Source organism: Calypte anna, chromosome 3, assembly GCF_003957555.1.
Source record: "Calypte anna isolate BGI_N300 chromosome 3, bCalAnn1_v1.p, whole genome shotgun sequence".
NCBI lineage: Eukaryota > Metazoa > Chordata > Aves > Apodiformes > Trochilidae > Calypte > Calypte anna.
In genome coordinates, this window is record NC_044246.1 from 25,494,921 (window position 1) to 25,514,895 (window position 19,975).

Below are 19,975 nucleotides of genomic sequence, written 5' to 3' on the forward strand. Positions count from 1 at the left end.
TTTTGATTGCACACAGTGTCTCTTTCCATAGACTCTTCAGTTCTTGCTGCCTCTGCTCTGACAGCATTTGGGTGGGACAGCTGAGAAAAATACAGGAGCTATCACACTCACACCCAGAATGGATCACTGGATCAGTATTGTATGGACTATTTAGATGAAGGCTGGAGATGGTGTGGTATCAAAAGAAAGGGAAGGAGAAAGTTAGAAAGTTAGACTCGAATCCTGCAGATATGTTTTTGAATAAGTTTTTATCATTCTTATTTTCTATATATCAGGCTACACTTCAGCCTACACTCCAGGCTAGACTCACAGAGACTGGGAGAGAATTTGTGCTTTAGGTTTTTGAGTAAAGTGAGCCAGACAGAAGACAAGATTTCAGATCACCCAAGTCTAGCTGGCAAAGAGAGATCCAGCTCTAGTTCAGTGCCAAAACCCAAAACTGATTTTCAAAAGATTGCAAGAACAATGAGGTTCTTTGAAAATCATACCAGAAACATTCACTTAGAAGACTTCTTTCTAGGGACATTAGGAAAAATTGAAAAAACAAACAAAAAAAGTGCCTCAAAATACTGGGTGATAAACACTTGAAAATCTGTTCTAGTCTTTAAAGCCTGTCTTAGAGGTTAATCCCTCAGTGCTAGCTGCACATTAGCATTCCTAGCTTGGTCTGGGAAGGGAAACTGTGTCTTCCTGGGGAAGCCTATGGTCATGTTAACTCACTGTCCCCTTGCACTGTCCCCTGTGGGAGGAAGCAACAGCTCTTGTCATTTACAGGAGAAAGATTGTGTGGACTTTGATGGTTTTGGTCATCTTTTCAGATAAAGCAGAATCACAGAACCACTTTGGTTGAAAAAGACATTTAATATCCTCAAGTCCAACCTTTAACCCTAGTACACCCCCAAGGCCACCAATAAACCACGTCCTTAACTACCACATCTCCATGTCTTTTGAATGCCTCCAGGGATGGTGACTTGATCACCTTCCTGGGCAGCCTGTTCCAGAGCCTGATTTATATTAAAATGCTCCTCCAGTTTTTCTCTTTGGCATCAAATTTGACTCTTCTCTGTGGTTTGGGTGGTGGAATAGCTGTGGACCTTTTTTAGGAAAGTTTCGTTTTGGGGATCTGTCATAGCCCAGGCTTCTTGGCTTCTGGTGTTGAATGTCATAGGAGGTGAACAAAAATACATGGTGTTGGCTGAGCAATTTTCTTCATATGGTACCCATAGGAGAGGGAGAAGAAGCCATAGCTGGTTGTTCAGAATAGGTATTTTGTCTTCTTTCTAGCTGGTGTGGGTGGTATGGTTTTTTTCAGGCAAAACAATGTTTTGAACTGAGCTTACAAAGAGTAGTAGATTAATAAAAATAGTTTTGAAAAGTGGCAGAGACAAAAAAATCCAGTGGAACAGAAGAGAAAGATTTAAATGAAGGCTTTCTGGCTGATAGGATTCGCTTAAATCACACAGTTCAGTGACACAGGAAATTTACAGCCCTTACAATGATCTCCAGGCCAAGTTATGGAATTTCTATAGTCAGTTTCAGCTGTAGCATATAAATACAGTTGACAAGTTTTCGCCCATCCCAGAGACAATAATTACAAAACAAAACAAAACAAGTTTCAAATGGGTTGCATTGTTAAAGCTTTGTAACAAGAATGGTAGCTTTTCTTGGAAGGATTTGATGCCCACTGTAGGACTAGTATCCAGCTCCAATATGCTAGTAGAAATGAAGTGACAGAAATTAGAGAGGATATAACAAGATGCCCTTCTCTTTGAATCTTAAATGAGTAAAAAGGCCATGACTTAACCTGTTTTGTACCAGGAGTGCCATTATGATAATACAAATGATTTGTGTTTTATCTTACTACTTGTCTTTGTGAAAACTTAACCTAAAGCTTAGCTTAACTCTATCCAGTTATTAACTATACTGTCTCAGTGTTCTTATTATACCACCTGCATTTTGACCCAAAGATGACTGCAGGATATTTTTCTCCATTACAGAAATCAAGAGTACAAAATGCAACTTCATGGGAGTCTATCAAACTCTAGAGCAATAGGAGTACCTTGAAAGAATTAATTATTTGGGTAATGGGAAACCAAAGTACCAGGTAACTGCTGTTGAGGTTATAGCTTTGTCTCGTCATGTTTTGCTTCAGGCTTGGTGAAGCAGTGAGAAAGCATCAGCAAAAAAGAGAAGATCCTTGTTGTATTTTAAGTAAGGGACACAATTTCATAAGCATATCTTCAGAAAATTCCACCTTTGCCTCATTGTATCTAACTCTCCAATCTACAGAACATCCTGGGGTTGTTTACTTTCCATATGTTGTCACAGATCCTAGTGTGGTTTAAAAAAGGAATAGCAAGCAATTCAGCAGTGGGATAAATGTGATAGTTGTCACAAAATTTGGTAATTATTCATTTCTAAACCCATGCTGGTGTACATTTTGTGGACATATGGAACTTGAAAGAGACAGTGGGGACAGAAAAAATAAACTATATATTTGTGCTATTGAGTAATGCCAAGTGTCTTTGCTCTGAGCACTGTCACTGTCTGCTAGTGACATTTACTTTGTAGCCAGTTTATGGCATAATAATTACATGAATGGATTCCCTGCTGCATATCAGGAGCACAATGGGTTGCCATTCCAAAGAAAAAGTTAGCTAATACAGAAAAAAGTTACTGAAATTAAAAAAACCAACAACAACAGAACATTTTCAGGATTGGCTGTTAGTGTAACTGGTGAAAGAAACTCATGTTTAAAGAGTTACAGCAGGAGTCCCTGTAGGAACGAGGTCTTGTTTCTTTGTTTTTTAATTCAGGGGGAATCACCCTAGGACTCTAAAATCCATTATCTTAGCGAAGCTATATTTGAACCTTCCCCGTGTGACCACAGAGGCTGGTCCAGGGGTCAGTATTGGTGGTAAAAAAGGGAAGCAGTTTCGGTCTTCAGTTGTTCTGGTGTTCAAAAGGGTCATCCAGCAACTGGATCCCCAACCTGTTCTCTCTGTCTGCGTTTGTCATGAAGAAAGTTCTGTCTTCCTTCATGTCTCTCTGTCTGTCCTACTAAGGGTTGGCATATCCATGTGCAGTAAATACTAAGACTGCAGGTATCATGGATGAAACTATTAATCTGAGGATGATTGAGCAGAAGATGCCTAGCTTCTAGTTTCCAGTGCAGGTTCTTCCCCAAAAATCAGTGCAGTAACCGAATATGTGTGTCATGTCTGGTATTGCACAGTAGGTGCATACATACCCTGTTCTGCAAGAAGAGCTGCTCCAGAGTCATTGGTCCTCAGCTGCAAGCCTTATCCACTGTGTTCCCAGCATTTTTTTCTGACTTTCAGTGCGGTGTCATTCCTCGATGGCAAATAGTTGATGACAGATAAAGGTAATATTTATTTGGCAGCTTTGTAGGTAGACACTGGAATAAGTTTATGATACTGCCTTTATACTGTCTGCGTGTGAAGCCTTGCTGCAAATGACTGGAAGCTGTGTGAGTGGAGAGTGGTGCAAGTGTTTCTGTCCAAGAGCACTGATTAGCTAACTGATGTGCTCATAACTTCATGTCACAGCAGGGTAGAGTTTCAGAGCTAATGGAAAGCTGATGTGCAACAGATTTACCTCTGAGGGCCGATCCTAGTTCCCAAATATAACCTGAAGGCCTCTCAGTATTTTGGTTAACTGTATTTATATATCCCTTTTCATTGCAGAGAGGTGGTTTCCAGCAGGATTCTGCTGTCATGCCAGGGTTAGGAGGGGTGAGCAAAATAATTATCCATAGGCTTAAGGAGCTTAGGTGCATTAAACAAGTTTCTAATCTCTTGGAGAGACTTTCCCTGGTAAAGAGGAGAGGATTTGTGACCTTAAATGTGCCTGACAGGAAGGATGGGATCCTGCTGGAAAGCTGGTTTTTTTTTACAGCTGAAGGGCTGCCCATCCTTATAGTAGTCTTGTGCATGCTGCTTTACTTAACATGTCTGGATATCCTTGAAGGCAGCCTGACCTGGCTTATGTCAGGGACCCATATGCTGAGCGGAGAGTGAAATTCACGCAGGGGAAGAAACAATGTCACGTGGCTGCTTCTTAGAAGAAAAAAAAAAAAAAGGACTTGCTATCAGTGATCTGAAATCTAAACAGCCTAAATGATCCTGATAGTTAGACAGGTTAGGGCAGCTTGCCAGAGCATGGAAAGCATAACAACTGCAGTTAATAACAATCAAGCTACTCTTATAAATATTTGCATGTGCTTCTTTCAAAGCCTACTACATGGTCATTCATGTACTCCAGTTAGAAAGATGTGGAGGGGGAAAAAAAAATAAAAAAAGATGGCGAGAAGAAAAGGTCACTCCATGTTTTGTAGCTGCTGTAATAAAGAATGGGCAAAGCACCAAAAAGAAAAGAAAAAGGAAAAGAAACCCTCCAAAGTTTAATAAACATAAAAGGGAATAAAAATAAATCTTTGGAGCATATATTACAAGCCCTTGATGGAAGGATTAGATTGAAGCTCTCAGCCTTTCCTGTGTGGGTGCATGTGTGAAGACGGCCTGTCTGGCCTCTTCCAATGAGAAAAGAAAAGTTTACATTTCCTAACTTGGGCTGTGCATATTATTGATTTTTTTTGTTTCAATAGCAGAATGGAAATTCAAAGGGGGAGGAAAAGAGCCTTGTATGGATACAATTGGATGTAGGTCTTTTTCCTCGCCAGAATAAGAAAGCCCAGCTCTCGGAAGAGCTGTGTTAAACAGTGTTTTGTTTCTTCTGAAATGTCAGTACACTCAGTACTTGTGAGGAGAGCTGTGAAAATGCAGGGCTTAGTTCATAAAACACAACTGTGGTAAGCGAAAGTATGATCCTTTTATGCAGGAGGTTTCCTGACTTTGGGAAAATCTCCAGCATGAAACAAACTCCTTCCAATCCCCCTTTTGGTTTAAGGGAGCTTGACTCCACCTCACTCCCTGAGTGATGCCTTGAAGGTCCATGTGCTGTTTTGGACTGTCAGTCAGAGGATGTGTTCAGTCTCCCCTGTTGATGAATCTCCAACCTGAAGCAATATGCAGACTGCTAAATATTTCAAAACAAACCTTCTGCATCCCTCCCACTGGCAATTTTCTGCTCTGTCAGGGAAGGGCTGGTTTCTGTCCCAGTTGTTGCTACAGGAGTTTAAAGGATGCTGGACACTGAGTGAAGTCAGTAAGAGGCACAGAAACCACAGTGTCATGCACTTAAGCCCTCACATACCAGAATATGTTTTAACCTGGCAGTTTGGATTGTTCTGTATAAAGCAGCTCATGAAGTTTCAGCTCATTCAAGAAAAACAAAAAAAATACCCCAACCAAACTACAACAACAAACACAACACAACTACACAACTTAAAAAAGAACTGAAAAAGCTAAACTTGTGATGCCTGATGTTTAGCAGGCTAAAGGGAGGAGAGATTTATCACTCTTGTCTCAACTGTTTTGTGATGATTATGATTATGATTATTACAACTGGAAGTCTTCATTTCCTTCAAGGGGATAAATGAATAACTTAAAGATTATTAAAATGGAATCTTTCATTGCATTTACTATTCCCTCTCTTCAAAACAGAAAAAATCTATGTTTTTCTAGCTACAGGAAACATATTGATTTAATTCCACTCATTAATGATAATGGTTCAAAAAATACTCATGGAGCCTGGTTTGCAGGCTAACTTGGTCGGAGTCATCCTGGCGTGTACTGGAGTCACTAGGCCAAAACCAGAGGGGAGTCCAGGGCATCCAACTGAGTCTGAATTGATGCAACTGTCAGGCTAAGGTGGAGTCACAAAGAGATACAAATTGCAGCATCTGAGACCACTTAAAGGCTAATCAAAAATCTTGTAGACTCTCTAGAGTTCTTTCTATTCCCCTGAAAAGAGTTGCGAGTCTCAATTTTCAGTCTTAATGCTGATTAATTGTAATGTAAACCTCAATTCTGCAGTCAGCCATTCTTTTTTCAGAGGAAGGGTTCCAGCTAGTAAAAAAATATTTTTTTTTCAGCTGTTCATGTCATTTCCTAAATTGACTTCCCATGGATAGTGTTGTGAATTATAGAGTAAAGAAATCAAATTTCTTATGTGGGTTTTTACGAGTTATAAATTTATCTTGTAAGAGAGATGAAAATTCTTTTAGACAGTAATTCATTTATTATTCATTCGTGGTGGGTGAAAAGTAAATCCTAATTCTCTGTGTATACAAACACACATATGCAAACTCAAAAAGAGTATCCCATCTCTGTCTCTCTTTATGCATGAACAAGAGAAAAAGTGTTAATGCAGAGATGGTTTAGGGAGATCTGTTTAAATACGTATTTACAGATTTGTAATATTCAGCAGCTCAAATACAGAAACGGAAGAGAAAGACTACACATACAGCACAAGAAAGTTCTAGAAATAAGTTAGAAGCTAAATATAAATGAAACAGACAGTCAAATAGGACTTTTCAATCTGAAATAAAGTCAAGATGGACAGGGTTTGTCTGTGGTAGCGCAACTGGCTGGCTGGCTGCTACTTTGGCTTGTCCACAGGGAATGAAATGGTAGGTTGATGCCTCAAATAAATGACAGGGAAAGACAACTTACAGCTCATCCTGGAGGAATCGATCTTGTGTATACATATTATTATGCCAAATTATATTCCTGGTAGGATTAGGTTTGGCTGAAAAACAAGTAGTAGGCTTGGAGTTTCCTACAGCAGAAAAGTAAGTTGAAGAGATTACTTATTTCTATAATCTCTGAACCTAGTAACTTCTAAAAGCATTTGCAGAATGTGTCAAAATCAAGATCATCATTGCAAAAAGTCAAGCGTTTCTCAGAAGACCTTTATTTGGTATTTTGAGAGTGAGCAATACTAATGTGTTGCTCATCGGTGAGCACTGCTGGTGTGGGCGTAAATTTCTTCCCATTTCTTTGAGTTCTGACTACAAGATTATAGCAGGTTTTTTTGTCAATAAACCTGTCAGGCAAGACTTCTAGTCATGATGCATTGGGGTTTATTTTAGTGCACTGCAGATGTGAAAATGTGAGAACCTTTTTTGTTTCTTTAATTAAATGGGATCATAAGGAAGCCTGAGGTTTCCTGTTCATATTTATACTTACTGACCCTTAGACTATACTGACGGACTCCTTTGGGATGTAGTCTTTCAGGGGATTTTTCTAAGCATTTTGAGAACTTGTTATCTCTAGCTTTTAATGCATCTGCAGTCGAGGCCTAGATTTTTCCTTTATCATCAAATATTTTCTCATAGCTAGGGTCATTCTTAGGAGTTCCTACTTCTGTTCATTTAAAAAAGATATTTTGGCTCAATTACATAGAGGAAGCAGGTTAGTGTATGTTGTGAAGAGCAAATAAATGTGCTTTCTTTCTCATGTGACTGACTTGTTATTTATTCTGTAGTCAGTTAGAACTTGAAATTATTTGAAGAGCTACAGCAAATGGTTATTAAATGTGTAACTTGAAATGGTGTTGCCATGTGTAGCTGAGAGCTGCTGTGTTGCTTCAGAAGCTCTGGTAACAGCAGCCAGCCTAAAACACTAAATATTTGGAAGAAGGTCTTCAAGTTATTAATGTGGCTTATTGGGATGAGTAAGTACTATTAAGGATTTATTGCAAGTATCTTTGATAGTAGTTAAAAGTAAATGTACTGAACTTGGCTTCCTACATAGAAATGATTACTTGTGTGTACTGTATCAGTGAACTATTAGGTATCTTCCAGAAGAAGTACTTGGTTGATAAATCCCTGGATTAACGGCCTGGATGGCCAAGGGAGGCAGGGGAGCAGGAGGTCTCCCTGGGATTCTGGGCAAGCCCCGGGGTGTCTCACAGGAGCTGAGCTGCTCACCTCCATCACGTGCAAGCTGTCTTCTTCTGCCCCACCACAGCAAATCCTGAGCTATATGACCAGGGGGAAGACATCGTGTTTTCTAGTTATTACCTGAAGTCTTCCTGCTGATGTGGCCCCAGGGAGGCCTGTGATGTTTGCTTCCTCAGATAAAAATCCTTCCTTCCTCAGCCCCCCAGTATGATTTTCCTCCTCTTTTTCTTTACTCACATCAGTTTTCACACTGTAAGAGGAAAGAAAAGCTTTCCCTCGGCTTGAATAGAAACTTGTATCAGGTCCTTTGAGTCATTTTGACTCCCCTCTGGGTTTGGCTCTAGTGCTGCGGAGAGCTGTGCTGGGCAGTATGGTGAGGGGGACACACACACTGGTGTCTCCTCATGCTGCTGTTCAGGGTGAGGTGGATGCCAGTTCAACAACCGATGGTGGTTGAACTCTTCAAGGTATCCTGGACTGTGCCACAGTGCTTAGCCTCAGTCAGAGTTTACAGCTGGGAACAAGCAAGAGACTGTTTTGAAACATAAACTGGTATTTTTAACACCATTATTGAAGATTGGCATCTTTTTTTCTAGCTGTTTTTGTTACTTTCTCCCCAATATATAGTGAAAAGGGGTTATGTTTATGGCTTTTCCTGCTTCCACGTGATCAAAATGCATGTAATTCTGTTTGTAATGAGTGCTCTCTGCTTGCTTTTTTCCTCCCTTTCTTCTTCCACTTCTCATTCTGTCCTCCTTACTAAAATCTAGAATGAATATTTCATTCCAATAAAATTAATAAACAGAAAACAAAATCTGAAGCTGGCTACATTGCAGTGCTGTGTTCCGTGGGGAAATGTGCCCACTGATCAGATGAGTGGCCCTTGCGTGCGTCTTAGTGCAGATCCCTGTGAACTTGGTGCGATTTGGAAGGCTTTTGCCAGGCACCAACTCCTGTGGTTTTTTTTCTCAAGTTATAAACATCCAGCACTTTCCACCAATATGTTGAAAGAGAGGGGTTTAAATAAATTATCTGAAATAGAGTTGGAAATGGTTGTTAACTCTGTATTAATATGGTATTCCTATAATCAAACACATGTGGGGTTGTTTTGGGTTTTTTTTATTAAATTGTTAATAATATTAAGTCAGCCATTAGCAGCTGAATCACGCTAACATATTTCCCTTATTGAGGCTGTCTTGTATTAAACCATTTGAAGGAACAATATATTTTACCTTTAAAAATAAATAATAAAATCTCACTGCCTTCTTGCAGATGCCATCCCACCGAGCTATTACAGCCTTTATTTCCGAATCGTGAGATTCGACGTCTCAGCAATGGAGAAGAATGCCTCCAACTTGGTGAAGGCTGAGTTCAGGGTCTTCCGCCTACAGAACTCAAAGGCGCGGGTCTCAGAGCAGCGGATAGAGCTCTACCAGGTACAGTGACACTTTGCACAAGTCAGCCTCCAGTCTCTCCACAGCAACCCACCTAGCAGCTGGAAAAAAACACAGGGAGAAGCATCTGGGTCCCGTCTTTCCAAAGTAGCCTCTGTTTTCCCGGTGCCTTGCCTAGAAAGGACTTCATTCACAATATTACAAAGCTGAAATTTGCAAACTTTTTCTAGCACTTCTACATCAGGACTTTTTCCCAGGATCTCTGTCTCCCAATACCTGGCCTTGTACTGTAGTTTACATAGAAGTCAAATTACTTCTTCTGGTCTGTGTTCAGAAGAAGCCTATTAACCATGCCTCACAGGGATCACATTGAGTTTCAAAGCTTATCAGGTTGCAGCCAGGGCTCTGTATAGTGGCCTAAGAATTGAAGAGAGGGAGTTGACAACAGTTTGAGGAGTGAGGAAGAAAATGATCCTGTGACTCCCTCCTGAGTGTTGGTAAGACTGATGCCATTTAGTCTTTAAAGCCTTTAAAGGTGCTTACATAGAGTCTTCATATTTGTGCAAATATTGTCCAGAGCATATTTCATCTAAAGCATACTTCATTTTACTGAGAAACACAGCAAAAAAAAGGGGCTTTACTCTCAGAAGTTTTATACTGAGTAACACTCATGGAGTATACTGAGTTCTAGGAGTCTGGGACTTTTTCTGCTGAAAACCCAGCCAGATAGGATACCATCTTATAAAACAAAGTGTTTTGAGCCTATCTTTCACTCTACCTGAGCAGATGAGAGCACCAAGAACAGTTTGCAGTGGATATTTTATACAATATGTGTATTTAGATACTGTATTTTACAAATATGTGAATATTAATCTAAACAGATTTGTAAAATACAGTATCTAAAAGACAGAAATTGAAAACAAAGACTACAAATACAGTGCAAGAAAGTTATAGAAATAAATCAGAAGCTAATCATAAATCAAACAGACAGTTAGATAGGACTTTTCAGTCTGAGTCTAATTTGGATCCAGTGGGTGTAAGTTTGAGTTAGTTTGAGTTAGTCTTCTCCCTCACTTTCAGTGTTCACCTTTTCCTATCTGGCCTGGTTAAGGGCAAGCCAAATTTGAAGCAGAGAGTGGGGAATTTGGGTTCTCATGCTTGCTGAAGTGGCAGTATAAGCCAGCCTTAGAGGCTGACAGCAGGAAAAGGTGTCCTGGACTGTTTAGACATCGTTTAAATGTAGAAGAATGACTCCCAGTTGAACATGGCTCAGGTCCACAGGTGGTCACAGAATACTTTGCTTCTCAACTTGACCTGGCTGCCTTCCTTTCCAAGGACAGGCTGGCAGAAAAGCTGAATAAATAGTGTGTCAATTGTTAAAAGAGAAAGGTAGCGGGGATCTTTAATGAGAATCACTGATGTTGTCTGTATATAACAGCTATCACTGAGAATTACACTACTAGTCCCTGTTGATGCTGTAACACCAGCCTGTTGAAACAATTGTATCTTCTGGCTTGACCTCACTATTCAGATATCTTAAAAGGAATTGATAGCATCTCTGGGCTTTCTGTTGTTCTACTTTTGGGACATGTTAGTCATCCCCTTGAAAGGAGTACAGCTGCCATTGCCTGAGCTCAGCTTATTGCCTTTTCAGTGTTTGAGGAACGTGGGACACAAAGGGTTTAGTAGAGGTAGGGCAGAAAGGCCTTTTGCTTGGCTAGGATTTCACCTTGTGGTGAGAAACAGCTGGAGCTTATTTCAGAGAGCCTGACTCCAGCAATCCTGTGCCCGTGAAAATGACTGACACCTACATCCAGGGCAGGTACTTGTGTCGTTTAGATAAATATATAGCTGGTAAGTAAGGTGCTTCCTTTTTTAGACTGGGTGGGGCATATTGAGTGATGTGTTAGATGAGTAATGAGTGCAGATTATTGTAGTATTAAGGCTTTTCTCCACCAAGTTACAGGCAAACCAAAGGCAGGCAGCTCTGAGTTCGTGTTTAGCCTGGGCATCTTTTAGACATGTTACTTTGTCTGTAGAGAAGCAAGCTGCCTCTGAAGCATTTCCCTTTCAGAGCATCTATTACAATGATAAAAGTTGCCTGTTAGTTCCTCTCTGTTTTACTTCTTAAAAGCGTCTGTAGCTACCTTCTGCTGGTTGTTTTCCCCCCCATTTTGATAATACTTGTGTCAGTCTTGTATGCAGCTCTCCACAAAAACCTACATGGAGCTATTTGCTTAGCTCTGTGATGGTCAATTTGACTTATTGGGTTCCTTACCAGCAGCTCTACTGCATGCAGAAGCATCAGAGTCCCTAAATATCCCTGCATCTGATCTCCATGAGGTTAGCTGGCAGTGATTAACAAGAGAAGCAAAAGCAGTGAGAAATTGAAGAGCAGGGTGTATTGTCAGACAGTATTATAGAAAACATCCTAAAACTCAGAATATTAATTTTAGAGAGGAAAAGCTACAGATTTGAAGGTAGGGAAGGATAGGTAGGAGGCACTGATGCCAGGGTGATGATGTTAGAGAGGAGCTTCAGGGCTGCATAATGATAGACTGACAGGGACAGCAGTGGAAGAGGGAACAAATGTAGGCAGTAGAAAGGAAGAACAAGGAAGATACTCATTTCAGTGGAAGTGGGAGGGGCAAATGCATTCTGTAAGGGCTGAAGATCTTCTCAGGTGTCTTCACTTCTAGGATGAAAAGCCGTGCATGGTGAGAGAGCCTCGCAGAGAAGATTGCTGGTGGAGTTGGCACATGCAGCTGCTGCTCCTCCTGCATGTATAAGCACAGGCTTCCTGTCCTGTGAGATATGTGCTAGGCTTTGCCAGGGCTGTTGTGCCCATGAGGAACAATGTGGGGTTTTGTCTTGCATAAGTAACATTTAATTATTAGGTTGGTTTTTTTCCTCCACCAAGTTTTGAGTTGCCTTGTGTTTTGCTTTGTTGAGGAGATCTTGATGAGGATTTTTGAAATTCCTCTCATACCTGTAGTCTCAGGGAATGGTTGTTCCCCTGTCACCTCATTTTTCTCAGTCAAGCAGGAAGAGAGGGGCAGAAGAAGTCTTCTGGAGAGAGGCAAAGATCTTTTCTTGTGCTTCACTAAGTAAGTGGCTGTCCCTAAACACATGCATGTCTTCTGACTGCTCTCCAAGAGCTCTCTGGTTTAGTCCAGTGGCAGTTCATTAGGCCACTGGTGCAGAAGGGACAATATTCCTGTGAAGGACTGTTTTAGGAACAGCTAGATACAGATATACAGGGTGAATTGAAAAAACAAGTAAGCAAAATATAAGTTTTTTGTTTCTTGCCTTGATTCTTTCTTTGTGTGGTCCTCTGACTTTACAAATCTTACCCTTCAAATGAAAAGAGAAATGCAAGACTGCACCTTTTTGGCTAAGCTTTCCTCAAGCTATATTTGGCTCCCTTTTCCAAACCACATCAGAAGAGGACTTCATGTTTTCCTGCAGCCCTTGTTTGCACTGACTCGGGGAAGGCAGTCTGGGGCTCTTTGGCAAGCCAGGGCTATGGCCCCTCACTCCCAGCCCCTGGTGCAGCAGCAGCAGCAGCAGGAACCCTTTTCCACCACAGCAGTGAGGCTGTAGCAGAGAGTAACATGTTGTATTTATGCCTGGAGTGAGTGGGTTTGGATCTGTTTGCCAGGTCTGCTGCCCCTGGATTTCTCCAGGCAGTCAGTCCTGGGTATTAATGCTCATGGAGGTGCTCTGGATGCGTCTGCAAAGTCAGTGGGCAAGTGGTAATCCCTGAGAGTAAAACCATTTCTTTAATGTCTGTTTTCACCCAGAATACTTTTCGTGGTATTTAAGGATTAGTCAGCCACATCTGTATATTTCTGTGCAGATGGGAAGCACAGTGGACATAATAAGCAGTCTTAAAATGAAAGATAACAAAACTCCTAGAAGTAGGAATTAAATTTCTTTTATAAGGCTGGCATAAAAGCTTCTGTCTCCTCTTGGCTCTGGTTAAGTGAAGCCACAGATAATTAAATTCTTTAAAGGCACTATATTTTCTGAAAGTGAGGGCTAATCTGCTTGTGATGCTGCTGATCATCAGCACACTGGAGAGTGAGAAGCCAGAGGGAGGGAAGGAGAAGGGAAGGAAGGAAGGAAGCTTCCTTCCTGCCATCCTTCCACTGCACTACATTCACTTCTCAATGAGCACTGAGGCTTCAGAAAATATTAAGAGGTTAAAGTACTTTTGGGGAGGGAAGAGGAATAATATTAAATAAATAAGTTTTAGCATCCCCCAGTGGCCCTTGCTATGTTTTTAAAGATTTATGCCAAATGCAGGCTTTATTGGAATTTGATCAGATAAAGCTTAGTTGTTATGGGAATGTCTTTGTTCATCAGTTTTCTTGCCTGCTTTGAAGGCTTTGTCACATCTTGCTTTTATTAAGGTGCTTCTGTATTTATGAATAAAGTCTCTGCACCCTTCAGAAGAAATCTTGTCTTCTGAGAATAAGCATTCCAAAATATAAAAAGCTACCACCACAAAACTGGATGAGTGGAAACCTTCACAGGGCAAAAAGTTGTCACTGAGAAAGTGTTGTGGTATTGTTTGTAAGGTATTTTTATTATGTACATATAGTCAAACGATAATAAGTAATAATTACTTCCTATGAAAGCAGTGCCATGTTTTGTCAACACATCATAAAGCATCATGAAAAATGCAGCCAAAGTGCTGTTTTTTATCATCATTGTTATCCAAAGCTGCTGTGGGTGTGGGTACCTGAGAGGCTGGGGATGGCAGTGTCATGTCATATGGGACATAGCATGCAGGGTTGAAGCAAATGAATTGTGCCAGGTTACAGCCCAAAGTGGAACACTGGTTTTTGATGAAGAACTTGTAGCAAGAATGAGCAAACCTGCAGTCTTTCCATGTTGAGGGGGGCCAAGTTCATGCTGAGAGCTCCTCTGGACATTGTTCTGGGTCTGGGAAGAGTTGTCTGCCCTCCAGATAGTGGTAACCCCTATTTCTTTGAGGGCATCTCTCCCTGCTTGGAGGTATGAGAAGGAAGATGCTGTGGAACTTATTACTCCATTATGAGTCACATTTAAATTTAAATCACAGTCAGTCGTTCAAATACTTTGAATTCAGACAGTGTTTTGTCTTGTTTTTCAGTTAGGGAATAAGATTAGAGAAAGCTACTAGAGATTTAGGCCAAATCTCCATGGTGCAAATCTGAGGCAATTTACACTGACTGCAGCAGGGCTACTCCAGGCTGATATCTGCATAATCAGGAGCAGGGGGACCTTGTTCTCTTTTCATGCCAAAAAGTGCAGTCTCTGGTGCCATGGAAGAAAACAAGGAGGCAGGATTTGTGGCTGTGAGTTGGCTCAGGATGTCTCTAGATAGCACCTGGGGCATTTGATTTTAATTGACTGCCGTCACTATGACCCACATCTGAAATAGTATTTGGATCTCAGAATTTATGTGTTGATGTCCTAAAACCAGACTCTTGCAGTCTGAAAGGTTATAAGTAACATTAAGTTAAATGGCAAACTCTTTGAAGCATATAACTCAGTATAAAGTGTGGGCCTAATAACTTCATATGGTACCAAACTCTTCCTGCTTCCCTGACCCCCTCCCTCATCAACACCTCCAGACCAGAGGATGTTAATTTACAGTATATTTCAGTCAAAGTGCTGCTTTCTCCTTGTTCCAGAACCCTTTTTCCTTTTTGGTTTTTTTTTCATTCTAAATACTGTTTTCCCTACCAAAAAAAAGTCAGCGTACTGGAGACCAAATACAGAGTAGCTTTGGCAAATAATCTGTGATTGTAGGTGAGGGGAAATATTTGTTGCTTCATAATATTTGTTACAATTTGAGAGTTTATCTTAGAAGAGGCCATCTCTTGCCAGGAACAGAGCAGTTATTGAAGACTACTTGAAGTTTATAATATCCCCATTAGCTACTGGTAAGAGCTAGCATGTACTACCACCTCAACACTGCTATGTGTAGAGGTGCACTATGTTGGGCACTGAGCTGACAGATTTATTGCTGTTTGCAGTGTGTGTACATTTTGGGAAGCATAGGAATGCAGGACATGGGTCAGAAACTAGCCACTGGGTTTGGGTTCCTGCTCTGGTGGAGTGACAAAGCCCATGTTACACTGAGACACATGGAAGTTTGAACCAGTCACTGCAGCATGATACCAGTCTACTGGGCCAAGGAACATCAGGTTGGCTTGGTAGCCTGGCACTAGGGAGTCTGTTCCAGTGGAGGAGGGAAATATTGATGTTTTGGAGAGCTATAGGAAACAATGTGAAGCTTTGTTGGAGAGAAGTCTATATGAAGAATAGGTCATGAAAGAAAACGGAGGGGGATGGAAACTTGGAGGTGGTGGGCAGAGAAAACCACAAGGAGAATTGTGACTTAGGGAGAATAAAAGAGGCAAGAGGAACGGAAGAAAGAGTAGTGGCTTTTGGGAGAAGACAGCATCTTAGGAGAAATAGTAAGTCCAAATTCTCAGATAGCAAAGAAAGCTGCATGCAAAATATTACAGTAAAGTGTATGTGAACATGAGATACATCTGTCAGGGACAGGACTGTAGAATAGAGTTGGAGAGACCTGTGCATAAAAGGGAGATGAATACAGGAGTACTCTACAGGATCTAGGGGATTTGGCTAGGAGACAGGAGAACCCACTCTGTTTTTGTTGACTTTGGCTCCTCTTTGATGATATTTTAATAAAACATAATGTGCCTTTGGCAAGTTAAAGCTGAATGCTAGGTAAGTTTACAGGATTTTTTTGTTAACTTCATTTTATATAAAATCTTTCTTTAGAGCTATCATAAAATCTCTTAAATGGCAGGAAATTGCACTCAATATTTCAGAATCTTTCAAGAGAAGGACCCCAGACCCTTGGTCCTTGTTTATTGCTTAGAGTCTGCAGAGTCTTCCTGCCTGTTTTAGCATAAATCAGACTGAGCAGCCTCAGGGCTGTATCTCCAACATACATTACACTGTGTCTTCAGTGGCAGGAGGAAGGTCCAGCTTGGGCAACAAATGGAGAGGAAATCCCTTCACAGGATCCATTTGTCTCTTCCTAGAGCTTATCACCTTAACAAGGGGCAATGCAATGAGTCAGTCACAGCGATTCCATTACATACTTGACTTCCTCTCCCTTTCTGACATGCTTTAGCCACTCATCACTTTACCCCTCTCATGCTTCACCTTCTTTTACCTTTAAGTGTGTAGCAGCCAACACTGTTAGAGGATTCTATTGAAGCTGTAGCCCATGTAGATATAAAAGGGGTTGGGTTATGTGTGAATTACGTTCTTTTTATTTGCAAGTTCACATGAAGAACGTGTCTGGCAAGTTCTGAACAGATGGATCAGAGAGCTATGGGTCTTTTTAAAAAGTGGAGTACTTTTTGGCAAATACTCCATACCTTTGTATTTTGGCAGGAAATCATACATGCATCTCATATGCTAGTCTCTAAAGATTCTGCCCTTGGTTTGAGCTTGATTTGGAAACCTTTGCGAATAATGGAAAGACTTCCATTGATAAACAGGGGGGCTGTAAAGCCCTTTTAACTGCATAGCACTGAAAGCAGAGTCTAAATTACTCTTTTGCAGAAGTAGGTACAAGCAGAGCTTGAAAAATTGTATGGAGGATCTTTGACAAAATACAGTCCTTTGCACTAGAGGTGATAAGAAGCTAAGATTTGATAGCCAGTGGATTCCCAGTTATCTGGCGAAAGGTACTATGTGGAGGCTTTTGCACTTTACAACATATTTTCCTCATAGAAAGACTTTGAACTCAATCAGGGAGTAAGAAAGGACTGAGAATTAGAATGGTAATTTTTAACTTTAAGTTTCAGAAAGGTCTGGATGAAGTCCTTGAAAGCTGGTTGAGGAGACCTTTGAAATCTAGAACCAGGCAGTGAGTGGATCTTTCAGTATGGTGAATGGTACACAAGAATTTGGAAACCACAAGCAGCTGCATTTGCAGACCTTGTGAACCTCATTATTCCTCTGCAGAATGTTAGGTCGGAGTCCCCTGCATGTTTCTTGTAGTTCAGAAGAGGTTATCCTAAACAGTTTTCATCCACAATGTTGTGCATAGCTGAACTTATCACTGCTCTGATGTTAACCAGAATTAGCACAGAATTTGCCACTGGATCTCATTGTCTGGGCTTATTTACTTTGAGCTTACAAGTGTAAGTCGGGTTACTTCTGGGATTTTAAAAGGCCCTTGGAGTTCCAGTGGAACCATGGATAATAACTGATAAGTAAAGGAAAGAATCATGAGTCTACCACGATGTTTTAATACACAAGAACATCATGGGAGTAGGAGAGGAGAGGAGAGGGGAGGGGAGGGAAGGAGAAGGAGAAGGAGAAGGAGAAGGAGAAGGAGAAGGAGAAGGAGAAGGAGAAGGAGAAGGAGAAGGAGAAGGAGAAGGAGAAGGAGAAGGAGAAGGAGAAGGAGAAGGAGAAGGAGAAGGAGAAGGAGAAGGAGAAGGAGAAGGAGAAGGAGAAGGAAGTTGACAGGGAGCCAACCGCATCTGGAGGGAGCAGATCAGACACTCTGAATGGAGAGGAAAAACAAATTCATAGCAGGTAATAATTAATAGCAGGTAATAACAAGATAATGCCATATTTACTGCTATTCAGTGATTGCAGGACTCAGGCCAGCTGATACCAGTGACTGTCCCAAGCTCCAGGGCAATGCAGCAGACAGGATAGATGTTAAGTGGCCTTATTACCTTATTATAAGGTTTTAAAAGTTCATCAACTTGTTTTAAGAAACTGTAGGTTGCCAAAAACATTTCCTAAAAGTTGTTGACCGTAATTCTCAAACCCAACTATAAAATGCCCTAGTTGTTGCTAAAGCCTGGCCTTTGAAGCATGCCTAGGGTTTTCTTGGCTGCAGCAGATGTATGTGTGGTGCCCCAGCCTGTGTATCATCACTGCTGAACCACATTCAGTTTTTTGTTTGTTTGTTTGCTTTCTGGGGAGGTGATGAATTTATTAGCCAAAACTATTCCACTTAAAATTACACTTAATTGTAATTTTTCTATTCTTCTGTATCTGATTGTGGTTGCTATAGGAGACTAGAAGATGTTATTAGACAGACAATCAAATCTGAAATAAACAAAGCAAGTTGCTATTCTGGAGCTCTAGTTATTTGAAAGAACCAGTTTTTTCTTTTGTCAATTTTATTTGTTTTATATGTGTAATGAATCACTAAGGCAGGCTGTTGTGGCATCTGATCTCAGTGGTTATTGTCTAGAATACATACAGTGACCTATTCATTTAGCTGTCTGAAGGGGAGTAGGCAAAAAAAAGTATGAGTGAAATACTTACACTCCTATTAACAGAATCTTGGGTTCTGAAGGTTTTCTAGACTTGTTTTTGAACCAGTATAATGACACTGATACCAAATGATTTTGCTCTGCTTGTATCAGCCTCTGATAGGCCTCATTTTTTAAAGAAATAATTTTTCTTCTAATTTTGCAAACAATCTTCAGTTGCTATAATGATTATAAAGTATTCTCAGTGTATTTTACAGTTTCTATAATACAGACTAAGACAGTCCTTGTCCTTACTTTTATACTTATATCTGTGATTGTTACTTGAAAGTATAAATATATGCATACAAAGAAACAGTTTCATCCTCCAGTATTTTAATGAAGAATTCAGCTATTTAGTACTTAAAGTTTTAAATAATGTATCAGTTAGTGCTCTCCAGTTGATCAGAAAAATAAGCACAGCAGCTGGAAGAAGTGATTTAGAGACCGGTGTTTTCTAGAAACTTGCTTGTCGCTCTTCTGAAACCAGTTTGTCAGGAAACCAAAGCTTTTTACTGCTGAATGGTGGTTTGGGATGTGCTTCCAAGATAGTATCATGGTCCGGTCTTGGATGAAAAGGAACACAGACAAATCCCTGCCAGCAGAACAGAGGGTCTCCCCCTGGAGACTGAGCAGAATGCCTTTGAGGAAGCAGTGAAGAGCAGTTTTCAGTGGGATTTATAGAATACCAGAAATCAGGCAGGCCTGAAGTGGGTGGCAAGGGAGTGGTGTCATTACAGAGATTCCCAAATGAGCCTTCTAAATGTGCAGCTGTAAAAGCAAGAGCAATTCTTTGCATTTGTCTGTGTGCTTCATGAGCCCTTTCCTGCAATTAACTGCATTATTCATCTGTTCAGTGGGTGCATATATGTGATATCTAGAGATCCTTCATGGGTATTTGTAGGATAATTTTTTCCCTGGGTGTTTTTAGGAAGAGTCAGAACAGAAGAATTGATGGGAGGACAGATAGCAGTACCCATAGAAAAATATAGCTAGAAGGCAGAGCTTAAGTGTACAAGATACTTCATCAAGAAGACATTAACAAGTGTCTTGGTAACTATTTGCTTTCCTGTGAAAGAGAGGAATCCTGCAGAAAAAGAGTTGACAGAACCAAATTGTTCTTAGAATTTAGAGTGTTGCTACTGAGTGAAAATTACCCTTCATACTGGGCTACAAGTGTGCTGGATAACCCTTTGGTAATCACTTCTACCTATTCAGCTCATCCCCATGTAACGTGAGCCTATGCATATGTTCCCTATGCAATCCCTTTTTAGAAAGGGCAGCATTGCATTATCACTCTGTTGAAAGTGAGACTAAATAAACAGAGCTGTGAAAGGGCATCCCTTTGTTTAGAAGCTGCAGAGATTTTTCACAACCTGAATTTTGAGTTTGTTGATTTTGAAATTCCACTCACATGTGTGGGAAGGTGGGAATGCTTG

General features: G+C 40.7%; 1 protein-coding gene across 1 annotated transcript in view; it reads left to right on the plus strand.

The window, feature by feature from the left end:
* TGFB2 (transforming growth factor beta 2) overlaps positions 1 to 19,975 on the plus strand; it is a 70,286-nt gene that overhangs the window by 37,874 nt on the left and 12,437 nt on the right. Inside the window, exon 2 of the mRNA XM_008496577.2 lies at positions 9,101 to 9,264. Coding sequence (XP_008494799.1) covers positions 9,101 to 9,264 — 164 coding nt within the window. The remainder of the gene's footprint in view (positions 1 to 9,100; positions 9,265 to 19,975) is intronic.